Source organism: Dendronephthya gigantea, unplaced genomic scaffold (genome assembly GCF_004324835.1).
Source record: "Dendronephthya gigantea isolate DGI-Jeju-01 unplaced genomic scaffold, DenGig_1.0 000068F, whole genome shotgun sequence".
Taxonomy (NCBI): Eukaryota; Metazoa; Cnidaria; class Anthozoa; order Malacalcyonacea; family Nephtheidae; genus Dendronephthya; species Dendronephthya gigantea.
In genome coordinates, this window is record NW_021163078.1 from 456,345 (window position 1) to 479,351 (window position 23,007).

Below are 23,007 nucleotides of genomic sequence, written 5' to 3' on the forward strand. Positions count from 1 at the left end.
TAACAATTTATGTATCGTCTTTGTCTTATTAGAAAATCAAACATTTCGGATTTGGAAAGTTCTTATTTATTTGTTGATCGATGACTCTGTTGAGGTGAAGCAGTCGATGGCAAGTGGCTTGCTAAATATCTTACCGTCTTTTGCACAAGGTATTGCAAAAAAATACTTTTTATAAGTTTTGCGTTTCGGATGTAACTTTCACGTGAGAATATAAAATATAATGTTAAGATTAGTATAATTTCCCTGATAATTACTTGTAAGTCACATGCACCTATATTAATTATTTAAATCATTTACAATAGATAATTCAAAGAACTACAGTGTGCATAGTGCATTGGCTTTACGATTTGCCGTCAGGACACCGTTGGAATTATTTTGGGTACGACATCCTGTAATGACCTTGCAGTGGTTACTTGATCTCATGGACCAAACACAGACTGATATTACTTCCGACGTTTTTGAAGACACAGCTTATGACGATATGAAAAATATTGACAAACTATTCGAAAAAGGACCCGTGAACACGCATCGCGAAGATTGTATATTGGCGGAAACTATTTTTCAAGAATTCTTCGATTGGGTTGTGAACGCCAATGGTGCAAATAGTATAACCGAACCAATTTCTGAACTTTTTATTATTATAAAGAATTTTGTTAGAAATCATATTGCAAACAGCAATGACAATCTACCACAGGATTCTGCTTATACTGTGCTCTATATAACTGTCATTAGCTTAGGTATAATGAAAATCCTTATAGAGAATAGTGACCTGGAGAGGGTGAACAGTGAAGGAGGGTCTGATGGTCCAGAAATTTTTACCACCAACCTTTTGTGGTTGCAAGAATTACGAAAGTCGGACCAGAAACATTTGTTCGATCATTGTAAACTTGTAGAAATTAGTAAATATGTTTTAGGTGAATCTTATTAGTTAGTGTATTATGAAATCGATTTTAGGTTAAATTAAATTATCTTCGCTAAAGAGTTCCTCGTCAAGATTTCTGTTATTTCATTACCACTTTTGAAATCAAGAAAAGATTTAGGTAAAATAACAGAAGAATAGTCTGCGAGCTCAAGAGTCGCTGGTCTAGTGAAGAAAAAATAAGTCTTCCAACTGTGGTAAGTTGGTGTTTCCAATCCTGCATGGGGGAAATGTTCTTCACTGTGAACTTAAAGAAAAGATTTGAAAAGAGGTGAAATAAACTAAACATGCCCTTTGTTCTTCGGCACTAACGGTCTATTGGCGAAAACAATGGTCTCCCAAATGGAAGTCGATGGTACGAATCCAAGAATATCCGATTTTCATTATAACCAAGTAAATTGAATAACCTTGGCCTGGACGCACAAGGTCTCGTGGTCTAGTGGCGAACACAATAGTCTCCCAAGTGTTAAGTCCGTGGTTTGAATTTTGGCATGACGGTTTTTTATTATAACCTATTACGACCTGAGCTGCACACGTTTTTGATATTTCGAGAAAATATTTTTCCATCAAAACCTCGCAGCCGGTATTTTTTTACCAATTAGCAGGAAACTGCTACAAATCTGCTACAGCCAATCAGATTGCAGGAAAGGCTAGGATTCCCCCGCACTGCTAATTGTAATCTATTTTTTCGGCATTAGAGATTACTCTGGGATTTCCTATTACAATACTTTGTAAAATCTCTTAAAATCATCACTGTACACAACTCAAAATTTTCAAAAGTCTCTTAAAAAAAGTATTGGTCTTTGGCCACTACGTGACACAGTGCCCAAGACAAACTCCCTCTAAAAAAATAGGTTTGTTAGCGTACATGTCTCTGCGCATTATTTGTTTTACTCTAGTAGGTGACACTCCTAGCCATATATTGGGTATAGGTATGAATTTTAGCTGTGGTGTGCCAATAAATTGTGTGTAGTGTGAACAGTTTCAAAAAATAACAGATGTAAATGTAATTTTTTCAGTCTCGAGAAAAGTTTCAAAAAATAACAAATGTAAATGTAAAATTTGAAAAAATAAGGTAAGTAAAGTTGAATTTTTTGAAAGTGGGAAATTTTTCAATTTGGTATATCACCGTCTTCACCACAGCTTTTTAATTTTACTTCATTCTTTTTTGGAAGGATGTTAAATGAAATAATTTCAATCAGAAAAACATTAAAACTCGGGAGAGCATTGCAAGTTGGGGTGAAAGGCTATTAATAGTTTATTAGGTCATTCACTTATTTCACAATGTAAACAAACTTACCGATCAGATGAGAACAAAATTTCTACGCCATTTTGGTGTTGGCGTAACACAGCCAGATTTACAGTGGACGGAATGGTCAGACGAACATTTATGATTTTTTGCACATTTATTTTAATATTACTCAAACAGACAGAAATATTTTTATTGGTGAATGAATTTTTGCCTTTGCTCCACAAAGAGCTGTTTAACCTACATTACTGTAATAATATTATATTGAATTGAAAGTTAAAATACTGTTCTAGTTGATGCAGAAAATCAATAAAACAGCGTGTGAATAAAAACACGTTATTAATATCCTGAATATTACGCAACCCATCTTATTCTAATCATAATCAATCAAAGTGTGATCTGCAAAGTGTTTTCACTGTCTTCAGTGATCATGCCAAACGTGCATTTCAGTAATCCTTTTCAATACCATTTTCATCTACATAGTTCTCCATTTACAACCACATCTAACTTTGGTCGCACCGATGGTCGAGGACGTCTTCCGAAAAACCTACATATTGCATGTCAGAAGCTCAAAGCCAAGGATTTCAGGCTACATCTCGTAGTTCTTTAGGCTCACACTTTTACCTATACTGTCAACTGTATCATCCCCGAAATGGTATAAAATCAATTTAAATGTAAGTCCTCAGTGTTAGTTAGAGATGATGATTCAATAGAAAAGCTTTTTGCAGACCATACCTTGGTTAACTATGATCTAACATAATCAACACCGTTCGAATACATCAATACACCAAACTGGTCAAAGGAGAGAAACAAGGGAAACCTTTCCCTCAGATTGCCGAACCGGCACAGTTATGCGACGATTTAGATCGAGTGTGAGATCAAATCCTTGTATTGTGGACTTCAGCGGGGGTTTTTTTTAAGTTATAAATCGATTGGATGAATCTTTTACCAATCGTTAGAAGGCCACGAAAAGCTTGTCAGAGAGAATATTTCAATCGAATGCTAGCGATATAATTTGAAATATTCGACAGTTTCATCAAGTTCTGCGACCACATGCAAGAAGTCTCGAAGTCATTGGATATGACAAAGGTTAATCCAAAAACTAAATTATGCCTCTAGACTATGGATAAGGTCTTAAAAAAAGGAAAGATAAAATTTTTATTATGTGCAACAAAATGGACCCTCAACTATAATACCAAAAATTTTTTATCAAATTTATAGTGCCGCAAATTCCAAATCATTGAGGGTAAGACCTGAAAAGAACCATTAAATATTCCTATCCCAGTGAACTCACACTCAAACTAAACGTCGGTAACATGTCTAACAGCCCACAATAAACAAACCAATAAGGGCCCCAGCCAACTCATTCATTAACACAACAAATTCTTCCATTTAGTCGTGGTCTTCACCGTGTCTGTGTTCCTCGTCTTCGGGTAGTTTATCACATAATTCATCTGTCACAGAGAGCAAACAAATGGTAAACATTTTTCATAGATCGAACATATGTAGGTAGAATCAACAGTCCTGCAAGTTATAACTTTCAAAGACACTCAAGTGCCACAGGACATCGGTTTAGCTTGTATCAGCATGTTAAAGTCATATAAGATGTATTTTAAACTTTTGTAGGTAAATTATCCATGTATATTATTACTTATATAAAAGCATACATTAATACTAAGGATTTTCAGCTATTTTTAATAGTCAAAATTGTCTAATTTGAAGAAATTTATTCTCAAAACAAGGATGTTTTTCTTGAAATAAGATTTTTTTTCTTATATGTAAAAAAATATTTTCTTATTTCAGGTGTAATTTTATCTAATTCAGACATTATAATTTCTTATTTCTAGAAAAGGAGTGCTAAAAAATTTCTTGTCTTTTCTTAATATAAGATATATTTTTCTAAAAACAAGAAATCTATTTTTCTCATTATGAAAACGATTTTTTACTGTGTGGAGCATATTTTCGTATTGTGTCCATAATTTACTACCGTAATTTGCTGTGACAATTGTCCACACGATGTTACCCTGTCAAAAGGTAACAGCAAGAGACGGCAAGAAGCGTTGTCCCCCCAAAAGGATTGGTGTTTAATTTGTCATGCCCTAAAAACTGTAGAGGCAATCTGGAAAGGCCTGATCTAAACTATATTATGTGATGTGATCGTACGTGTGCAACGTGATTGAGATTTTATACAGATTTTATACGTGAAGATGGCGAATAAATGGCGTGACATCTCCATATATCTCCGTGGCATCTTTGACGTTCACGTCCTCCGTACAGTGAGACCGAGATGGGATAGAAGGCTACCGCTTATTCCCACGAAGCAGAGAAAACTGCCGACGCGTATTGCTACGTTCGTAAATTGAAGTAATTTTTACTTACTGAGGGTGTCTCTCATTCTTTCCCAGCCTCGACGCGGGATCGTAACGCAGCATCGGTAATTATTAGTTACCTTTAAACAAAAATACGAGAGTATTTAAATGATATGTGTCTATACAACTGGTGTACAAAGTATAAAAGGGAAGCCAAACTATCGTGAAAATAGCGTTTCATAGCTGCCTCTCCGCATATTGAGAAAAAAACTATTACAATTCAACGCTTACTATGACCCACGTTGGTTGTTTACTATCCTAAAAAACTATTTTATGATAACTTCAGAAACATGTCGAAAATTCAAAGTTTCAATTGGCGTATATCAAAAGTGTATTCTGGAGTGATTTACAGAACATTACGGCACCTCTTTACTGGCGACTTTATGGCACCTCTCATACCTCTGAAAGTCTTAAGAACACACCACGGTTGTTATTTCCAACATCAAAATAGAATCTCTTCTGTTCAACACGAACTTCCTTTGCTTCGGGCAGGTTCAACTCGTCTTCGTCTAGAATTGAAAACTAATAATCTTGTAGGCTCTAGCAACATATCTCGCAGTCTAGAGTGATTCTGAATGTACCAATATGACGTTTATTACTAATATTTAATAGTTTTTCTATCATCAATAAATTGGAATTCTAATAAAGGATATACGTCATTAAGTATACTGAAGTTTCCATACCTTCATCTATTCCAAATTCATCGACTATTTCAGCGAGGGAATTTCTTATATCCGCAATTCCTTGCGCAGGAATGGCCAGTCTGTTGCTATTTTGACTGGAGGTCCAGACAGGCTGGACAACCTATAACCACAGATTTTCGTTAAATTATTTACACGAACTAATCAGAAAGAACTTAAATCAAATGCTAAAATGCATTAACGAGGAAAAAAATGTCTAAAAAATACAGCTGTAAAACAGATTCCCTGTAAATAATACTTTTTCCTAATATTGCTAAATATCGTAGAAACTCACTTTGAGAAAATATCCACGTTTGTTCTGTTTCAGGTCGAAATGATAACGTCTGTTGTTGCGATTCATTTGATCACTGAAATAAAAAGCAACATTTTATGGTGTTTTTACTGCACTCTATATTCAGTGGAATATTTCGAAAATGTAGGATAAACATTTTTGGCATAACGTCCGCAAGATTTCATGCATTATTTCAAGACTTATAAACTAATTTGCTTTTAAGACCTTTAACAGTTAACATGCACTGAAAATTAAAAGATCTGTTATTGATCTAGAATAGTTTTTTTTTTGGGAAATATAATTGCTGTTAAAGTAGATACGTATCGGAGTTCCATTTTAAATTCCAGGATAATGATTTTTTCACCTATGATCACAGACTACCCACAGACTATTCACATAACTCATAAGACTACATATGTACATAGAAATAGTGCAAACAATTAATAAAGACTAACTTTGCCTTAAATCAGTTACATGCATTATTTACCCTAGCTGACGTATCATCGAACTGCGATGACTATAGACTGGGCCTTTGTATAATATAAATATCATGAGTACTACCAATTATCGTGAGTACTACCAACTACCAATTAGTACCATGCAATAATCACCAGAGAGATCAGTTCACCAGAGTTATTTCAAACTGTTCAAATAATTTTAGGAAAATGTTCTGCAAAATCAAAAAATATTCTGGGAACTATGTCCCTGGGTTTCCATATTTTTGAGATTTGGTATATCTATTCAAGTCTCAGACATTATTCAGCTTTTTTTCCTTTTGATATTCACGAAATTTGACTAGTTCCAATAGCAATCCGGTGCCATCTAAACATACGCTGAATTATCGAGTTGCTGCCTCTTGAAAGTGTTTTTTATTCTGTCTAGCATGTAATAAGAGCTCATATTAAATCACTATTGTGCATTTTTTTACCTTTTAAGTGGTTTTCCTGGCTGATCTGAAAAAAGGAACCAGTGTTAGTTTGAATTCACCACAATTTATCAATTAGCCTTTGAATCCTCACGATAAAGAATATGGCCCCTACTCTAGGTTACATTTTGATTTTACGCCTTTGATGTTAATACTAGAAATGGCAGTAACTCTTCAAATTTTTAGTGAAATTTATTCTCTGAATTGCAATTGTTAAAACCTAGGTTTAGGTAAATTGAAAACAGCCCTGAAAATATTAGTCAGTCATCATTATGAGAAAGGCTAATTACATTTTACCAGACCTCTTAGTTTAAATTGTGTGATACAGTATGTTATAGTATGGTATAGTATGGTATGGTATGGTAAGATATGGATGGTATGGTAAGATATGGTATGGTAAGATATGGTATGGTATGGTATGAAACAAGAGCAACCTGATTTAGAAAGCATTTAAAAGTTTGTGAGCATTACCGTCATCATTTCCAGCATTTTCCCCAGAAGGATCTATATTTAAAGACAAAATCACCCTTCATATTGGAGACTAAGCATGGTTGCAGCATTTACAAGTAGCAATAAATAGACCTTTCCGATAATTACTGTATGTCACAATAATATTATTTTAAAATGAAAAACACCATGAGATGGATTGTAAGTTTTACTCTCACAAGCAACATGCAAAGATGCAAAACATCTTTTTTGTATCAAAAAAGAGTTTTCAATTTTGACCAAAATGTGGAAATAGGCCATAATACCAGGATGAGACTAACAGCAAAGACTGGGAGCCTCATTCTTGTCTTATGGCTTATTTCTACACTAATTTGTCAAAATGAAAAATTTTTTTCATCAATGTGTTCAGGAATGTTTTGCATCTTTGCATATAACCTGTAATTATCAAAAAGGTCTATTGACTTGACTTGGGAATTCATGTGACTTGTTCATCGTATAGACCAGGGCCTTTTTTAACATATATACTGGGGGGGCCAAGGCCCCCCCACCCTCCATGTTGGCCCCCCCAGTTCACTATTTTGGCCCCCCCAGTGAAAATCCCCTTTTTAACAAAAATGAAGAATATTGAATAATTTAGCTCTGCGACAGTGTATTACTATTAGCACTCTTGTATTCTGTAACCCAAACTTTGTTGAATGTAATTCGACGAATGTTATTTGTCGAGACAGTCGAGCATGAAAACGGCTTAAATAGACAAATAGATTCATCAATGATCAATCATTTTTCTGTTGTAATGTACAATATTTCAAATGCATCTTTACCTTTACAAATATACATGGATATTTGAGTGTACAGAGATTATCCAGTTTAAAGAAAATATTCTTCAGACTGGAAAATACACTAAACTGTCAAATATACACTTCATTACTCCCTGTTGATATTGACACACATGTTGTACCTTTGATATTACTTTTGGTAAGACGTAAGTTAACTTTGTATTTTTTGTGCGTTTTCCATATTTTTTTCTGAGATACAAATACAGTTTTTAGAATAAATTTGAAGGCTCAGAATATAGGAAATGGCGTTTCTTGACTATACTGATTTCAAAAATCTCCTGGGTGCCCCCTAGCTTTCGGCCATAATCGACATTCCTACTTCTTTCCGCTAGTGGGGAAGCCCTTTTTTGCCAATGGCCCACCCACTCGAAATTTCTTAAAAAAGGCCCTGGTATAGACAAATATATAGTTGGAGATATAGTTAGAGGCATAGTCAGCAGAATAGCTAGAAGTAGTCAAAGAGATAGTCAGGGGAATAGGACTTTGGGGGCCGGTTGTTCAAAGCTACAGTAAATTAGCGAGCTAACCCCATGTTAAATTTCATTTTGCAAAATAGGAGTTCTATTAATGCACAAAATATTCATGGGAAAACATGTTCAACTGCATAACCGAGCAATTAAAAAAACTTATGTAAAAATTTGTGTTAACCTAGGGTTAAGCTAACTGGCTTTTGAACAACTGGCCCCAAAAGTACTGTAAGAGAAATCAAGAGAGATACTGTACAGTCAGGGGATTCACTGTATGTTTGGTGTCAGTCAGTCAGGTTTTTTCCAGTCTAATTTATCTACCTGTAACTTTGAGGTTCTAAAGTCAGACTCTCATCTCTAAATACAATCTAGGGGTAATACGTCAGATAATACAAGCCCTCAAAGGAATATAGCACTTACCAAGTGAGGCATAAAATTCAGCAAAGTCAGTCATCTTGTCTTTCATTTCAGGAACAAATGACATGGGAATCATTAAACGATTTTTCATCCGGTTTGGTGGTATCTATAGTAAAGTTTTTCATATATATAATTCAAATTTCAGCCTAAACAAAGGGTATTTCAGTTTTTGTTTCTGCAATATTTAATTGTTACACAGCAAGCAAACTTCACCTACAACTGTCTTTGTTGTATTATGTCTGTATCATGACAATAATTATTAAATGCAATCAAGCGACTTAAAAATGCTTTACATGCAAATTATAGAAAATCCACTAAATGCACACATATACAGATTCACACACTACAAGCTACATTCCAATAGTAACTGCCAGGTTAAAACAATTCTGAAAGCCATAGTTGTCCACCATTCTTGGTAATCAACCATTAAAATATGCAATCTGGTTTCAATTACCTATAGAACATTCTCTACAATTTTATCAGTAAATTTTGGGAAGTAATTTGGTTAGCAAGCTAAACAGGTTAGCAAAGAAAATTGAATCTTCGCTGTATTACACCTGTGATAAATACACTTAAATCAAAAAAGATTTTATCAACACAGGCCAGTTGGACAATGACTTTTAACACGTCCATATAAACATACAATGTCAGTGTAAATAATTGATAAGGTTCATCATTGTGCAATATGACAAAGAGATACTGCATTTATAAAAGAGCAATATTTTGTAAAAGTAAAGCTAAATCACAACTGAAATTTGATATCATAGCCTGCTTTCTACGGTGCACGTAGAAATTGATTAAAAAATATATCTACATAAGTAGTAAAATTTCTCACACTCCGTTTTGATTTTCGACCTTTAATCACAAGATAATGGCAGCAATAGTATTATACGATCGTTTTCAAACTTTCCATATAATTTGTACTTAGTCTACTTGATAAGAGATTTTTTTAAATTCAGTTTCATATTTATAGTCTATATTTCAAACCATAACACCGACTATACGCTATACATTGTATTATTACAATTAATAATCATTTCATCGCCACTCGAAACGCTTTGCAATATTTAAGTTCTCAAAGTACATTACCTTTAATGTTTGCAAAAGAAATTGTAGAAATTCCACAAATACGAAAGCTTAATATGGAATGTTTGATTTCCAAGCGATTTGTCGTGGTTAAAGATATCTTAAAAAGACTCTAGGTCAACACTTTGAATGCATTTATATATACTTATACACGGTAAATATTTAACCTTTGTAACTTATAGATTTCGATGCAAAGTTGTGGAGTTAATTTAGACTAAAATCGATGTACAAGGCAATAGCTGAACGATCTACCTCCGTTATTTTCAAAAAACGACCTCGCCGGTTTTCCTTTACGTCCATATAATACACTTTGTTTTGGATTTTAAGCGATTTTGACGATAACTCTTTGTTGTCGCTGTAACCAGAGAAGCGACCGGCGTCTGAAAAAAATTCAAATATATAAGAAAATAAAGGTCGCGCAACGTGGTAAAGCACTTTTAAAAGTAGATTGGATGTTAAAGTCCAAATAAATAGCACACCGTCGCTTCTAGCGTCCCCCTTCCCATCCTGGGAGCCTAAATCGTCTTGCATTATTCGTTCGCCATCTTCGGCCATCTTGCCACTACAGCCTTCTCCGGCGAAAAGCCTTCCAATTGCGCATGCTCATAATCTTCTAGCCCAAATTCGCATAAATACTGATCCTTGAGATTATATTAGCATATGGGTTGATCCTTTCGTGTGATGCCGTTGCTCTCACAGACGCAGCGAGCAACGAGACGACGACACGGCTATAAAAAAAACTTAATAAAATTTTACCATTTTCGGCTCGAATGTCGGAACAAAAGTATACAAATTTGCAAACTTTGCAAGGCTATATTTGCAAATTTTACGACATTTCGCAAACAAATTTTACATTTTTACTAATTTTGGTACGCTCTTTTCAGCTTCAAGCTCTTTTAATAAAGGGTCTTAATTTCGAGTGGAATTATACACACTTCAAATTCAAACCAGGGACAGTTGAAGTCGCTCACACCGGACTGACCCGAACAGTTCTATGTTCAGTATTTTGTGTCAAATCTCTTCTTCATATGCTATTGCCTTATGTGGCTTTGGCTGCTATAATACAATTTTTGCTATCAGATATACTGATAATGAGACAATTCGTAATTTTGTTCCAGGTCAAATTCCTAATAACGTATAGAAATAGAATTATAGAAGTATACGCTATAGCTGCAAATTAAACATAATATCACGTGTACAGTTTTAAAAGACAACCAAATTCAAGTCAAAGTAGAGCATTTGACAGTTCGGGAGAAAGCCCTGCGTACAAGTTTATGAGATGTTCTTTATTGCATTTGAGCAAAATTTTACGCTCAATTGACATTGAACGATGCAACGATTCAAGTCTCTCCTGAACCATTGATGAGAGTATGCGAGTCTTCACCCTCTTGAGTGCAGAGAACGAACGCTCTGCAGTCGACGAGCTGACTGGGATGGCCACAGAAATAGCATAAACGCGACAGAGAGTTGGATACGCATCAACCAAACTATAATCTGGGTTACAAAGAAGTGAAAGAACTTCAGAGAAAGATGGAACTTATTTCTTCTTTTGTTTCTCATCATCATTTTCTTGCTGGCAGACAGTTGAAAAGTCGAATTTTTAAAAAAAACGAGCGAAATTGCACAATTCGTCAGCACATCTAAACGCATCTATATTGTACGTTACACAAAAAATGCTGAGGGACGCTTGAAGATCATGTGCGGTTTTGAAATTCCTCACAAGTTGTGGGAAACGGCTTGGAGAGAACAACGAAAAAGCTTGGAGCAAAGGTAGGTTTTTCTCAAACCGATTCTTTAATGAATTCAAGACCGTGTCCACAGAATCATAAAAAGTGCTACGTTTCCAGCGATTTTCTGGTGTTTCAGTCAGTTCGCCAACTGACTGTATTCAAGTGTTCACCAACGCACAATTTTAATAAGTAGAAACAGTTTGTATGTTATTTTCAGCCAAAGTTTAAATAAAAGTTATTTATTGTTAACTGATGCCTTAAAGTTTGCGAATAGACTGGTTCCCCTGATCTCTCTGATATAACTTATAAGTCATACCTCGGTATTAAGCGTGCAGAACTTCGATGGGGTCATTAAGAGAGATATCTTACCAACGGTCCCTTACTCTGCAGGTTTTAAAAGCGAACGAAAAACCGTTCCTTTATTAATACCTTTTATCTACGTATAGCGAATAGCACTTTATTAATAATAATTGTAAATTTTATTTTTACCTCTTGTGACTACGTAAAGGCCTTGTTAGGCGGAAAATTTTGCTGCAACTCGTCCGAAAAACCACATAGAACAATATCGGAACCTTATCCTCCCGATCTGCTGTTTCCGATCTGTTTCAAGCCAGAGGTACTAACTTCAACATGCAAGTTTTCCCAAGCAACAAAATCACAACATTAGTCATATGCTAGTATTTATTTAAGAATGAGTAGCACAACTCCAAGCATCTCATTATTGGCACGATTTATCATTTATACCATAGGTAGGTTTTTGATGAAACAAGACACTCTTGCCAGTCTCAATACATTTTGACCGCGCGCTGCATTACGTACGTCACTCGGATCACGTATATATAGTATATAATTACCTAAGGTTGGCAAGAATATTTTATTTTCAATATACATCGTTTAAATATGATCAAAATATTAACATCTATTCAATAAAATACGCCAAAAAATAACAGCCCCTAAGTGTAGGGTAGTTTTACTAAATTTGTACGTCGTTTTTTTGCAATGAAACGCGATTAAAAAATGAAAATATGCGAAAAATTTGTCGTGTCCCGATGCGAGATGCCTGTTGCCGTGCAAAAACATCAGTTTCAAAACTCGTATACGCGATCCTATTCGTCATCACAAAACGATCAAAGCTGCATGACCAATAGGATCGCGTATACGATTGTTGGGCTACCTATGTTTATACTAGGGACGGATCATCCGTCTTGCCCAAGCAAGCAAAAGACAGTTCGCCTTCTAGTTTGTCTGTGTATAAATAAAAACACGAGCAAACAGACGGATCATCCGTCAACACGAATTATCCGCATAGTTCGTCTAGACTAATATCCGCATAGTTCGTCTAGACTAATATCCGCATAGTTCGTCTAGACTAATATCCGCATAGTTCGTTTAGACAAATTTCAATGGGTAGTTCTTTTAAACGTCTCTAGTATAAATCGGGCCATTCAAACTAAAAATTAAGTACTAAAACCTAAAACCGAACAGAAAGGTGGTTGGATGCGGTTGCAACTTCGCATATCCCACAGCACCATCGACCAACAACATTATTCCTGTATTCCAGTAATGAATACCAAGCCCATGATTTCGTGGATTTTTACGAGATCGTGATTTCATTGTAGTTTAGTTCTCACAGCTATCAGCCTCATACCTTCTCTACTCAGTCCTCTTCGCTGCTATTCTCCTCTGTAAGGTCGTGGACGTATAGCGTTGCTGACGTAGACAGACCTACGTCATCTAACGTGGCGTCGCTATTTTCAGCAAGTTCAAAAACTTTACGTGGAAAGTGCGAGACCAGTTTGAATTTATGAGGACATTGTTCATTGCAGAAAACGTAATCATACAGTGACTGTAACGTAAAGAAAAAAAAGAAATTCAATGAGTAATCATCCCAGCTATATACAAGTTATAACATATCTAAAGAGAAGAGAAGATTACGCTGGAATGTTTATCAGGACCAGTCACTTCCTTGCCATGGTCCACAATTTAATATACAACAACTTGATGCAATCTAAATTCCTTCAAAAATCTCTTCATTTCCATGTAAACATAATTTTTTTAATTACACAATTTAATTTAGTTTCAAAACAGGATTCAGGTTTTTATTTTACCAACGTTTCGAACAGCTTAACTGTCCGTCTTCAGCACAGAGGAAGAATGATCTTTAGTTTGTGTCTTCAGGCTACAACTTGTCACAAAATAGACATTATACCAGAAGCCTCACTCTTTGCATTTGGCGTCGAAATTTTTTGAGAGCGTGACGCCACCTAACGCAAGCCGAATACGGAAACACACGCAAGCATAATGGCGCTTAGTATCCAATTTGTGTCTTGCTCACGCAATCCTGGTGTGTGCAGGAACTTTTTCATGGGGGTACAACGTTCCTGCACACACCAGGATGGCGTAAAATTGCGTAGAATGACGCGTGCGCTTCTGAAAAATTTCGGATACGAAAACTTAGCAAAATACAAAGAGTGAAACTTCTAGTATAATGTCTATTCTGTGAACTTGTTAAATAGTGATAATGCAAAGACAAAGGTCGCGGGTTTGATTCCCACCGTGGTCAAGCTAATTTTTCAGCTTGCCCGGTTGGCGACTCAGAGTAGCAATGAACTTGTTAAATATTGACGTGTACATCTAATTACACGATATTTATACGTAAGCTTATTTTCAAACTAAAATATGTACACGTCAACATTTAACAAGTTGTAGCCTGAAGACGGACAGTAAAACTGTTCAAAACGTTGCTATAAAAAAATAAAAACCTCTTGTGGAATCCTGTTTTGAAACTAGTTTATATGCACGGGCTTTGAAAATCAAAGAGGAATGGCAGGAGCTTCGTTGTGGATCTTAAATCATCCATTGGTGCTGTTTAAAAAAGCCTACCTGTAAGCTATCCGTTTTGAGGAAGCGTCTATCCATTCTTTCCCCGTGTGGTAAACGTACAACGATTCCAACAGCGTCTGGATGATTACTTTCTGGTTCAATTGGGAGAGATGATGAAACTTCTTCTCTTTTTCGGGCTATTTCCTAGAAAAAAGTGAAAACCAATTGGTAATCAAACATTTTTATACGTGTAGGGACAGTAGGGTAGTAGTGTAAGGATCTATATACCACCACCACAAAACAAACACGAAGTCAGAATAAATGAACATCCGGAGAGTCGATAGAAAAGAATGGGTAATTTGGGTAAGAATTTTTTCAGTGGTTTTTTACTTTAACAGATCAGTGGAGGTTTACACGTTGTCAGAAATGTTGTCAGCTGGAAATAATGTGAATACGGAAATATTGATAACGTGATTGTACTGCATTCGTTAACTTTATGGTTTATGGAAATCTGTCATTTTTGAGCACACGTACCATAAAACAGCGGTGTCATCCTATGCAAATGCGTGATGCTTCATATTCGCACTTATGTAACTGATGTGCGATCTCAACTCGGGAGAGAATTCTCATCAGCATAACCGCGATGAAATATTGCATGTATACGTTTATCATAATATAAACAAGATCAAATTTTTGGCACGCAATATTGCCTTTACTATCATGAAGACTACCCAAGCAATGACTGGGGTAAGATAAAGACACTACGAGTATTCACTCGCAACATTTCACTTACAATTCGCAATTCTAGTTGATATTTATATATTTGTACATATATGAATATATTGAGCCAAAGTGTTGTTTTACCTTAATTTTATTTTGTATTGACTCTTCCTTGTCTCTTTTTCTTTCCTCTTCGAGACGTTTGGTTTCGGCCTCTATATTTTTCCGTCTATCCTACAAGAGCGAAATAAGCGGCACATACTGCATTAGACAACGTGTAACACATGCATAAGCAGTAGAGTTACCCTGACTGAACCGGCATGTGGGCAGAACAGTTTAATGCCCGTTTACACTCGCAATATTGGATGTAATTTTAGAACTAATAGAGCATTTCATTATGTTGGAAAACTTTCCCCACGAAACGTACAAGTTTTGTATTTCTATAGATAGTGTATACAACACTCTGAGCTAGCTTGTGTATAATAATTTATACCTTTTCTTGATCAGCTCTTAGTGACTCTAAATACGCAGCATCCTGCTCTGCTCGTAGTGTTTGATTAAAGCTCCTCTCCGCTCTGAAAAACGAAGACAATGTTGGAATAAAAACATAACATGAAAACCAACCTCGTACCCAGAGTCTTCACCGGAGGTAATGAAGAGACTGAGGACGAGGTTGCTTGAAAACTAGATGTCTTTCTTTCATCTTTATAGATGGCGGCCAAACGTTTTAATATGCGTCAATTTTTTTCTTTATTTCAACCGACAAAGAGCATCAAAATACGCTTAGCATAAAAGTGAGGCTTGCAAATCATGCCATACTAGCTTCACGACCTTTGCATTTCCGTATTTTTTCAAAATTCAAAATAATTTTTCATGCATGTGAATCTACTGCTTCATTTCCCAAAGTCCGGGAGGGAAGAATGGAAAAATGGAAATTGTCCAAAACATTGTCTGTCACAAACGAAAAAATGGAAATTGTCCAATGAGAAACAACTTTACCGTTCAGCTCTTGCTGCAACTAATGCCGCTTCATTGTCGTTTATCAGCTGAGCTAGTCTCGCCATACAACTATCTACATCCATAGCACCTGCATGGTAAAGATGAAAAATACAAAACCATTACTATCAAATCTGCCAACTTCCAAGATTTCTGCCTTCCGTCTTCTCTACGCTCAAGCTTCCGCGAATTCAGTCGCATGATGGGGAAGGGAAAACGAATTCAGAAATTAAATGGATGGTATTTGCAAACTGAATTTACATTTTCCAATTCCAACAAATCTTCCAGGTAGGAAACTTATATAAAAGCATTAGCAAATGTTCACCTTGTAATCTGCCTACGACCATCATTCTATTGTCACGTAAACAAACCAGAGCCATAAACGGATACGTGGTTTCTCTAAGAGCCCAGGACACTGAATAAGACACAAAAATTGTATATTATCAGGGGAATGTTGGATGACAAATGTAGACCTCGTGCATACGCATGGATCATCTTGAAACCTGAATAATATCTGTCGTACAGAAAGAAAGATTGGTGGTGGTTTATAATATGTGTAAACGTGATTCCAATTGCAGGCTGTGATTGTGACAAACTGTATATAGCTATATATATACTGTATTATTATACTTTATTATATGGCACGCGGTCTCGTGACTAAAATGGCGTGCGCTGATTGGTTCTTTGCTGGTCTGGAACCCCCCAGTATTAGACCGTTGGCGTTGCCGTAGTAACGGTCCAACTCTCATATTTTTGAACATAAACAAGCTTGCACTTTTATTTTTGACACGAAAAATATCGACGGAGAATGGACGAAGAAGAGCATTATTTGGTACATGCGAATATTACATTTATTCATCTTTGATTTTTGTTTATAGTACTGTATCATTCTTATTTAACGAGTTAAAAACAAAGTTTTGGAAGCCACTTCAGTGCTTGCTTGGCGACTGGCTGGCGAAAGAGCCGGCAAGAATGCTGCAGCGCATTGTATAAATAAATAAACTAAATACTGTATGCCATATAATAAATCCCTTATCAACCGAATACGTTCGATCCGTACTGGAAAAATATCAGACCTCGGTCTTTTATGTACGGACCTCGCTATCGCTCGGTCCGTACTGTCAAGACCTCGGTCTGATATTTTTCTTGTACGGACCTCAAATTCGGTTAATAGGTGGTATATTATCTATATTATCTATATTCCATAACGTACCCCTATATCCCTCGCGACTCTGAACATCAGCTGCCCAAAATAGCATGTTGCCATTTATGTAGTCCTGAAATGCTTGGTTGGTCAAAGTTGTTCTATCAACATAATTTAATTTATTGAATAGACTTACAACAATAGTTTCCTACAGTAATAAAAACAAGAAATCCTATAGCAGGCCGCACTCTAATCCTTTTTACCACAAATACTATTCGTGGATGTTTGTGAGAGATCAACTTGCGGTTTGATTTCCCTCAACTATAGGAAAACGACATTAACACCGCACTGAGACAATCCGAAGGCACGTTCGCTTGAGTCTTGACCATGCAATAGCCGTATGGAAGAGAAGTTGTTTTTCCTCCCAATTAAAGGTTACTCCGCATTCTAACACAAATTGCATTTTAATATTTCACTTTTTCTTTTTCCGCGATTTCCAAAACTCTATATGAATGGACTCAAATATAGCATCTAGACGAGATGTGATGTTATCATTTCCTTATACAAAATAACTTTTGCACACAGGTCCAATGGTAGTCCGGGACGACTTGACCCCAAAATAAACCCTCAAACTTTTGTACTGGCTTACCTACAAAACTGTTCAGTATCTTTATGTTCTGAGGAGTGAAGATATACTAAGAGAAATCTCAGCTCCCTTTTTGCGTCCTCAATAGCCTGACTATAACTGCCTTGGTAAAATGTAGGATGAATCCTTCCATATTTGGTTTCAAATTCTTCTTTAAATTTCAGTACATCTTCTAGTGGAGTTGTATCGGCTGGAACAAGAAACGTATTCAGAATAATGGTCATGAAAAATGTCAACCCGTTCCTGCTTTCATGAAATGCATCCAAAAACATTTAGGTCTGCATAGTCATCGTCATTAGACGTGTTAATTTAGGGCAGGTTACAAATTTTGGGCAGGTTTTACGTTGAGTCAAACTAATATCAAACTAATATGGCGGCCAATGTGTTGATAAGACTGCTCGCAGTCCCTCTATTATCCTTTGCTTATTATTTTGTCATCCAGTTTCCCTTGCGTTCAGAGAAAATGATAAAATAGTAATAAGCGAAGGATAAGGAAGGATAGGAAGCGAAAAATAGGAGCCTTTGTGGTGCGCTAGAAGATAGGACAGCTATATTTGTCTTTCAAGAGACTATGTTGATACGAATCTGGCAACTTAGAAATATTTGTGTTTATTACAATCCATGGACGTTTTTTACACTTACAAGAAAAATTGCGCCGTGTAACAGCGTCTTATATATATACGATAGAAATGACCATTTGACCATGTAGCTATATACGATAGATATGACCATTTGACTATGTAGCTATATACGATAGACATGACCATTTGACTATGTAGCTATATATATACGATAGACATGACCATTTGACCATGTAGCTATATACGATAGACATGACCATTTGACCATGTAGCTATATACGATAGACATGACCATTTGACCATGTATATACGATAGACATGACTATTTGACCATGTAGCTATATACGATAGACATGACCATTTGACCATGTAGCTATATACGATAGACATGACCATTTGACCATGTATATACGATAGACATGACCATTTGACCATGTAGCTATATACGATAGATATGACCATTTGACTATGTAGCTATATACGATAGACATGACCATTTGACCATGTAGCTATATACGATAGACATGACCATTTGACCATGTATATACGATAGACATGACCATTTGACGATGTAGCTATATAGGATAGACATGACCATTTTCATGACCAATTGTCAGTGGCAAGAACACTGTACCGACATCGCATAAGCGTAGGTTCGATTCATGCCGGAAGACCGATAGTTGACTAATCTTTCTCAACTGTCCCTGGCTTGAAATAAGTTGTGTATGGAAACTCGAAATTAAGACTTTAGCTAATTAAACCTATAGAATGGACGACTTGATCAAAGTTGTACTAGAAGAAAATAAATCATCACGGCTAGAAAGATCTTACTTAAATTAGTGCAAATGCAAAGTTTGGCTCGAAAATTTTGCAAAATACGGAAAATACAACCATGCGAAGTTGGCATATTTTGTATACTTTGTATTACGGGGGGAAATGTGTAACTGCGTAAATTAGTTACAAACTTCGGGCCGTAATACAAAAGTATACAAAAATCGACAACTTCGCATGGCTATATTTTCCGTAATTTACAACAATTTGCAGCCACACTTGGCAGTTTTAGTAATTTTAGTAAGCTCTTTCAGAAAATGTCCATTTTATCGTCGAGGTAAGAAATTAGTCCAAAGCGCAAGTCGTCCATTATCACGTTTCGAACTACAATTTAAAGCCTAACATGATGCTTCACATCACCAGGCACCTCCACTTGGGAACTGGTGGGTGATAGAAAAAACAGAATTGATTCTACTTTATAACTTTACAAAACGTACTTACCTCCGAAAATAGAACGTCCAACAAGATCAACTACACAATAAAATCATTAAAAATATATTGACTTAGCAGAGAAATATATTGCAAGGTAAAGAGAAGGTTTTAGAAAATTCAAATAAGGGCACCATATTGCAGTATTGACTACAGTTTAAATAACTTAAAACAAGATTTAACTGGTATTTTCTAAAGCAAAGGTCATTCTTACCCTAGTTTCAGGACCTTTTGTCAAAAAATTAAGAAAACTTTTTTATTTAGATTATTTCAGGTAGTACCATTTGACATACCTATATATCTGTAGAGGTCCGTTATCACTGATAATGTGAATGTAAAAGGAAATGCAACCAATGATAAAATCCAGTTTGACAATCCCTAAATGAATATTCAGTGGAATATTTAGCAACATAATCTACATTGTAATGCAACTAAGATGCCAAAGAGTTCGAACATCACCAAAAAACAAATGCAAATAAACAGTGATCATATTTGGACAGTTTGTCACAAGCTGACATGATTAGTTCACTTGATTAGCCTGAAAAAACTTGTGCATGAAATATTACACCATAAAAATAATCACAAACAACTTGTAAACACAGATCAGAAAAAAACTCGTAAAAACATACATACATACCAAAAACTTAGATGTGTTTTGACGTTTTTCAACCGGGCAATTCGTTGATATTGTTTTTAGCAAAGAAGATGGTGCTGATTAACACCCATAAAACGCATATTTCTTAACAAACAGTCTAAATAACCATTCCTTACATCTTAATGCAAAGTAATAGATTAAGATATATTTCTTCACAAAATATATTTACCATTGGTTCAGGTTCCCTAATTGGGCCTGGAGGCTCATCTTCAATTAGCCTAAAAACAAGGCATTTTGTAAGAGTCTAGCCATAGGCACAAGTCACAACCCAATTCCTAGAGCTTGGGAGCATATTCATTTTTAGTGGTAGATCTATTTGTTTCAAATATTTTTTCTACTGAAAAAGTAAAGTGTAACAAAAACGTCAAACAAGCGAAGGAACAAATCTTAAAGTTAGTATTTTAGTTAAATAAGCAAATGACCAGGAGACGGTTGTTCAAAAGCCAGGTTAACACATTAAATCTTTACAACAGTTCTTCTAATTGCTTCTCTATAAAATTCAATATGCTTTCCCATATATTTTTTAAATAATTAAAAGTTTTGTTTTGTAATGTTTTAAAAGGAACAGCAAAGCACATAAATCAACCAGAGGATTAACATATAACCTGGAGTTTGTGCTGGTATAAGCTAGCTTGAACAACTGGCCCCAAATGTTTTCTGGTAGGATAATGCTCTAGGGGAATATATAAAAAATATGACAGAATCATATAATCAAGATGTGCAACAAGTGTTTTAGTTTTACACCTTTCTGAAGCACTTTTGTGCAACATTTGCCATATGGGCGGCTATCTTTATTTGTCAGAGTGACAATTTAAATGCAAAGGGCAGGAAAAGAAAATTATCCCAACATATAAAAAAAAATCAACATACTCTACATCACTATCAGTGGAAGCATCTCTTTGCTCGTCTTGATAAACATCCACCCTGCCTTCAGCAAGGTTCAATGCATCCTGTACTGCTATCTGCAGATCCCAACGATGTTGAGCCAGGAGTTGTTTACATTCTTCAAAATCTTCTTTACCAGTAATGGCCTAAGAATATGTACATTGTAGTGTTATATTGTACAAAGGTTTACGAAAATGCAACGAAATGGCTCACAAATGCGATACTGGGATCTATTTCTTCAATGTTTGATAATTACAGGTTTGATGTAACTATTGGTGGATTGTTGTAGGTTGTTGCCACTTGTAGATAGTACACTGCTATATATTATACCTAGATTAAGAATCAAATGTGGTATAACAACTGCCTAAAATAGACAAAAACACTTCTCATTAGTCACATTAACTTTCCTGACAAATGCCCTCAAGTCGAAACGTTGAGAAGTGTTTTTGTCTATTTAAGCAAGTTGTTATACCACTAATTTGATGCTAAGTTGTTTGAAGATGCTGCCATGCTGCTCCCTGGTTATATTGGAACGGATCTAGTTTAGAGAATATATCAACTACATTGATATAAAAATTAAACTTCCATATGTCCAATGCAAAATACAAATTCAATGACAATAGTGAAATTACTTTTCACTTTACACTTTATAAAAGTGAAAATATTAAATTAGTTTTCATTATGGCGGTTTAATAGGCCAAATAAAACTAAGAATATAATTTAATTCTCATGGAATTGTTCATATATTACTGCATTGCTTAATGCGACAGTTCGACCTAGCGTGCTTTTAAATTTAAACAACTTTAAGGTTACTTCTAAATCCATTTGATTTCACAAAGTTTACTGTTTCATGTGGCTTTTAACAGGCTAAAAGCCAAGAGCCAGACTCAGCCAGGCGCCAAAATAAGGCAAAATTGTTTATAAAATTAATCTCAAAATAAATCTCACTTGTAAAACAAATAGCTGGGTTAATTTAACTTTTCGAGTAGACTAAATCCAACCGTTCTCCTCTACCTTAACAGATTAAAACAAACTAACCTGAAATTCAAGCACAAGTCTTTCTTCTTCTGAAGTTAATTCATTGTCACTTTCATCATCAGCGGCCATCTTTAATTTCCTTGTGTACAGTTAATAGTACCAGACTTCCTTTCACACCTTCATCACTCGTTCACTCGTTTCCATCTCTCAGAATGATTTGTGACGGCAAACGTGACTTCCGTAGATGTTATATACTATTTTTCCGATTTTAAATCTGATTTTTCCCACACAAAAAAACTTTGCAAGAATTAGTTTACTGTTGTTATAACAAAAAGTGGTTGGATTATAATCATTTTAAAAAACAGTCCCATGGACTGTCCTTAATCAATCGTGGAATAGAATTGAATCAGTAATGCTGACAAAACTAGTTCAGCCGTGTATCCAACAAAAGTCAAAGCTGTTTTGAAACGTAAAAGAGATCATTTAAAGTATTAGTGTGAAAATAACAGGGCAAATTTGTGTTATATCCGACTGGTTCAACTCTATTCCACCATTGATTAAGGACGTTCCACTGGTTTTCGTTCTACTTTCTTTCCATTTTCCTTTGCAGGAGTAGCCCTTGGTCTCGCAGATTTTCATTTAATTGAATACGAACTTGATTCACAAAACGTTTCCAACTTTTAGTTCGACACATATAACCTCATCTAAATTTCTCGCAATTTTTTGAGACACCCCATCATTGTTGACCCTCTCTTTGCCATCTTTGGTCAACAAAAAGAATACGCATCTCTTATTCAACTTAAATACCATGAGAATTATCGAGATATCTATCGGAGACGTTACTATCATAAAATACGCAAGTTCAGATCAACATATCCGATCTCCAACTCACAAGATATCAT

At 35.5% G+C, this 23,007-nt stretch overlaps 3 protein-coding genes across 3 annotated transcripts in view; 1 reads left to right on the top strand and 2 right to left on the bottom strand.

The window, feature by feature from the left end:
• The window catches only part of LOC114531083 (thyroid adenoma-associated protein homolog), a 28,661-nt gene extending 27,733 nt beyond the window's left edge, over positions 1-928 (top strand). The window contains exons 44-45 of the mRNA XM_028552726.1: positions 33-149; positions 303-928. Of these exons, the coding sequence (XP_028408527.1) occupies positions 33-149; positions 303-928 (743 nt within the window). The remainder of the gene's footprint in view (positions 1-32; positions 150-302) is intronic.
• Positions 929-2,306: 1,378 nt separating this feature from the next.
• On the bottom strand, positions 2,307-10,266 carry LOC114531103 (transcriptional activator protein Pur-beta-like). Its single transcript, XM_028552748.1, has 10 exons — positions 10,167-10,266; positions 9,940-10,067; positions 8,605-8,707; positions 6,906-6,938; positions 6,438-6,462; positions 5,513-5,585; positions 5,221-5,341; positions 4,937-5,046; positions 4,548-4,617; positions 2,307-3,622 (listed from the first exon to the last, which is right to left on the bottom strand). Exons 1-10 carry the CDS (start codon positions 10,240-10,242, stop codon positions 3,561-3,563), a joined length of 801 nt encoding a protein of 266 aa, XP_028408549.1. The 5' UTR covers positions 10,243-10,266; the 3' UTR covers positions 2,307-3,560.
• Positions 10,267-11,553: 1,287 nt separating this feature from the next.
• Positions 11,554-22,239, bottom strand: LOC114531119 (FAS-associated factor 2-like). Its single transcript, XM_028552768.1, has 13 exons — positions 22,166-22,239; positions 21,113-21,273; positions 20,412-20,460; positions 19,881-19,965; positions 19,600-19,629; positions 17,750-17,936; positions 17,170-17,261; positions 16,282-16,371; positions 15,960-16,047; positions 15,454-15,535; positions 15,105-15,194; positions 14,301-14,444; positions 11,554-13,263 (listed from the first exon to the last, which is right to left on the bottom strand). The coding sequence occupies exons 1-13, from the start codon at positions 22,232-22,234 to the stop codon at positions 13,075-13,077; spliced, it is 1,356 nt and encodes a 451-aa protein (XP_028408569.1). The 5' UTR covers positions 22,235-22,239; the 3' UTR covers positions 11,554-13,074.
• Positions 22,240-23,007: the final 768 nt, after the last annotated feature.

What these genes read in the sequence shown, in the direction of transcription:
- LOC114531119 (XM_028552768.1), bottom strand. Translation starts at nt 22,234, where the DNA reads ATGGCCGCTGATGATGAAAGTGACAATGAATTAACTTCAGAAGAAGAA. An exon ending in GTTGCAGCAAGAGCTGAACG is followed by an intron (nt 15,536 to 15,959) that starts GTAAAGTTGTTT and finishes TTCGTTTTTCAG; the next exon opens with AGCGGAGAGGAGCTTTAATC. An exon ending in CAATACAAAATAAAATTAAG is followed by an intron (nt 14,445 to 15,104) that starts GTAAAACAACAC and finishes ACTTTTTTCTAG; the next exon opens with GAAATAGCCCGAAAAAGAGA.
- LOC114531103 (XM_028552748.1), bottom strand. Translation starts at nt 10,242, where the DNA reads ATGGCCGAAGATGGCGAACGAATAATGCAAGACGATTTAGGCTCCCAG. An exon ending in TGAATTTTATGCCTCACTTG is followed by an intron (nt 6,939 to 8,604) that starts GTAAGTGCTATA and finishes CTTTAAATATAG; the next exon opens with ATCCTTCTGGGGAAAATGCT. An exon ending in AAGAATGAGAGACACCCTCA is followed by an intron (nt 3,623 to 4,547) that starts GTAAGTAAAAAT and finishes TCTCTGTGACAG; the next exon opens with ATGAATTATGTGATAAACTA.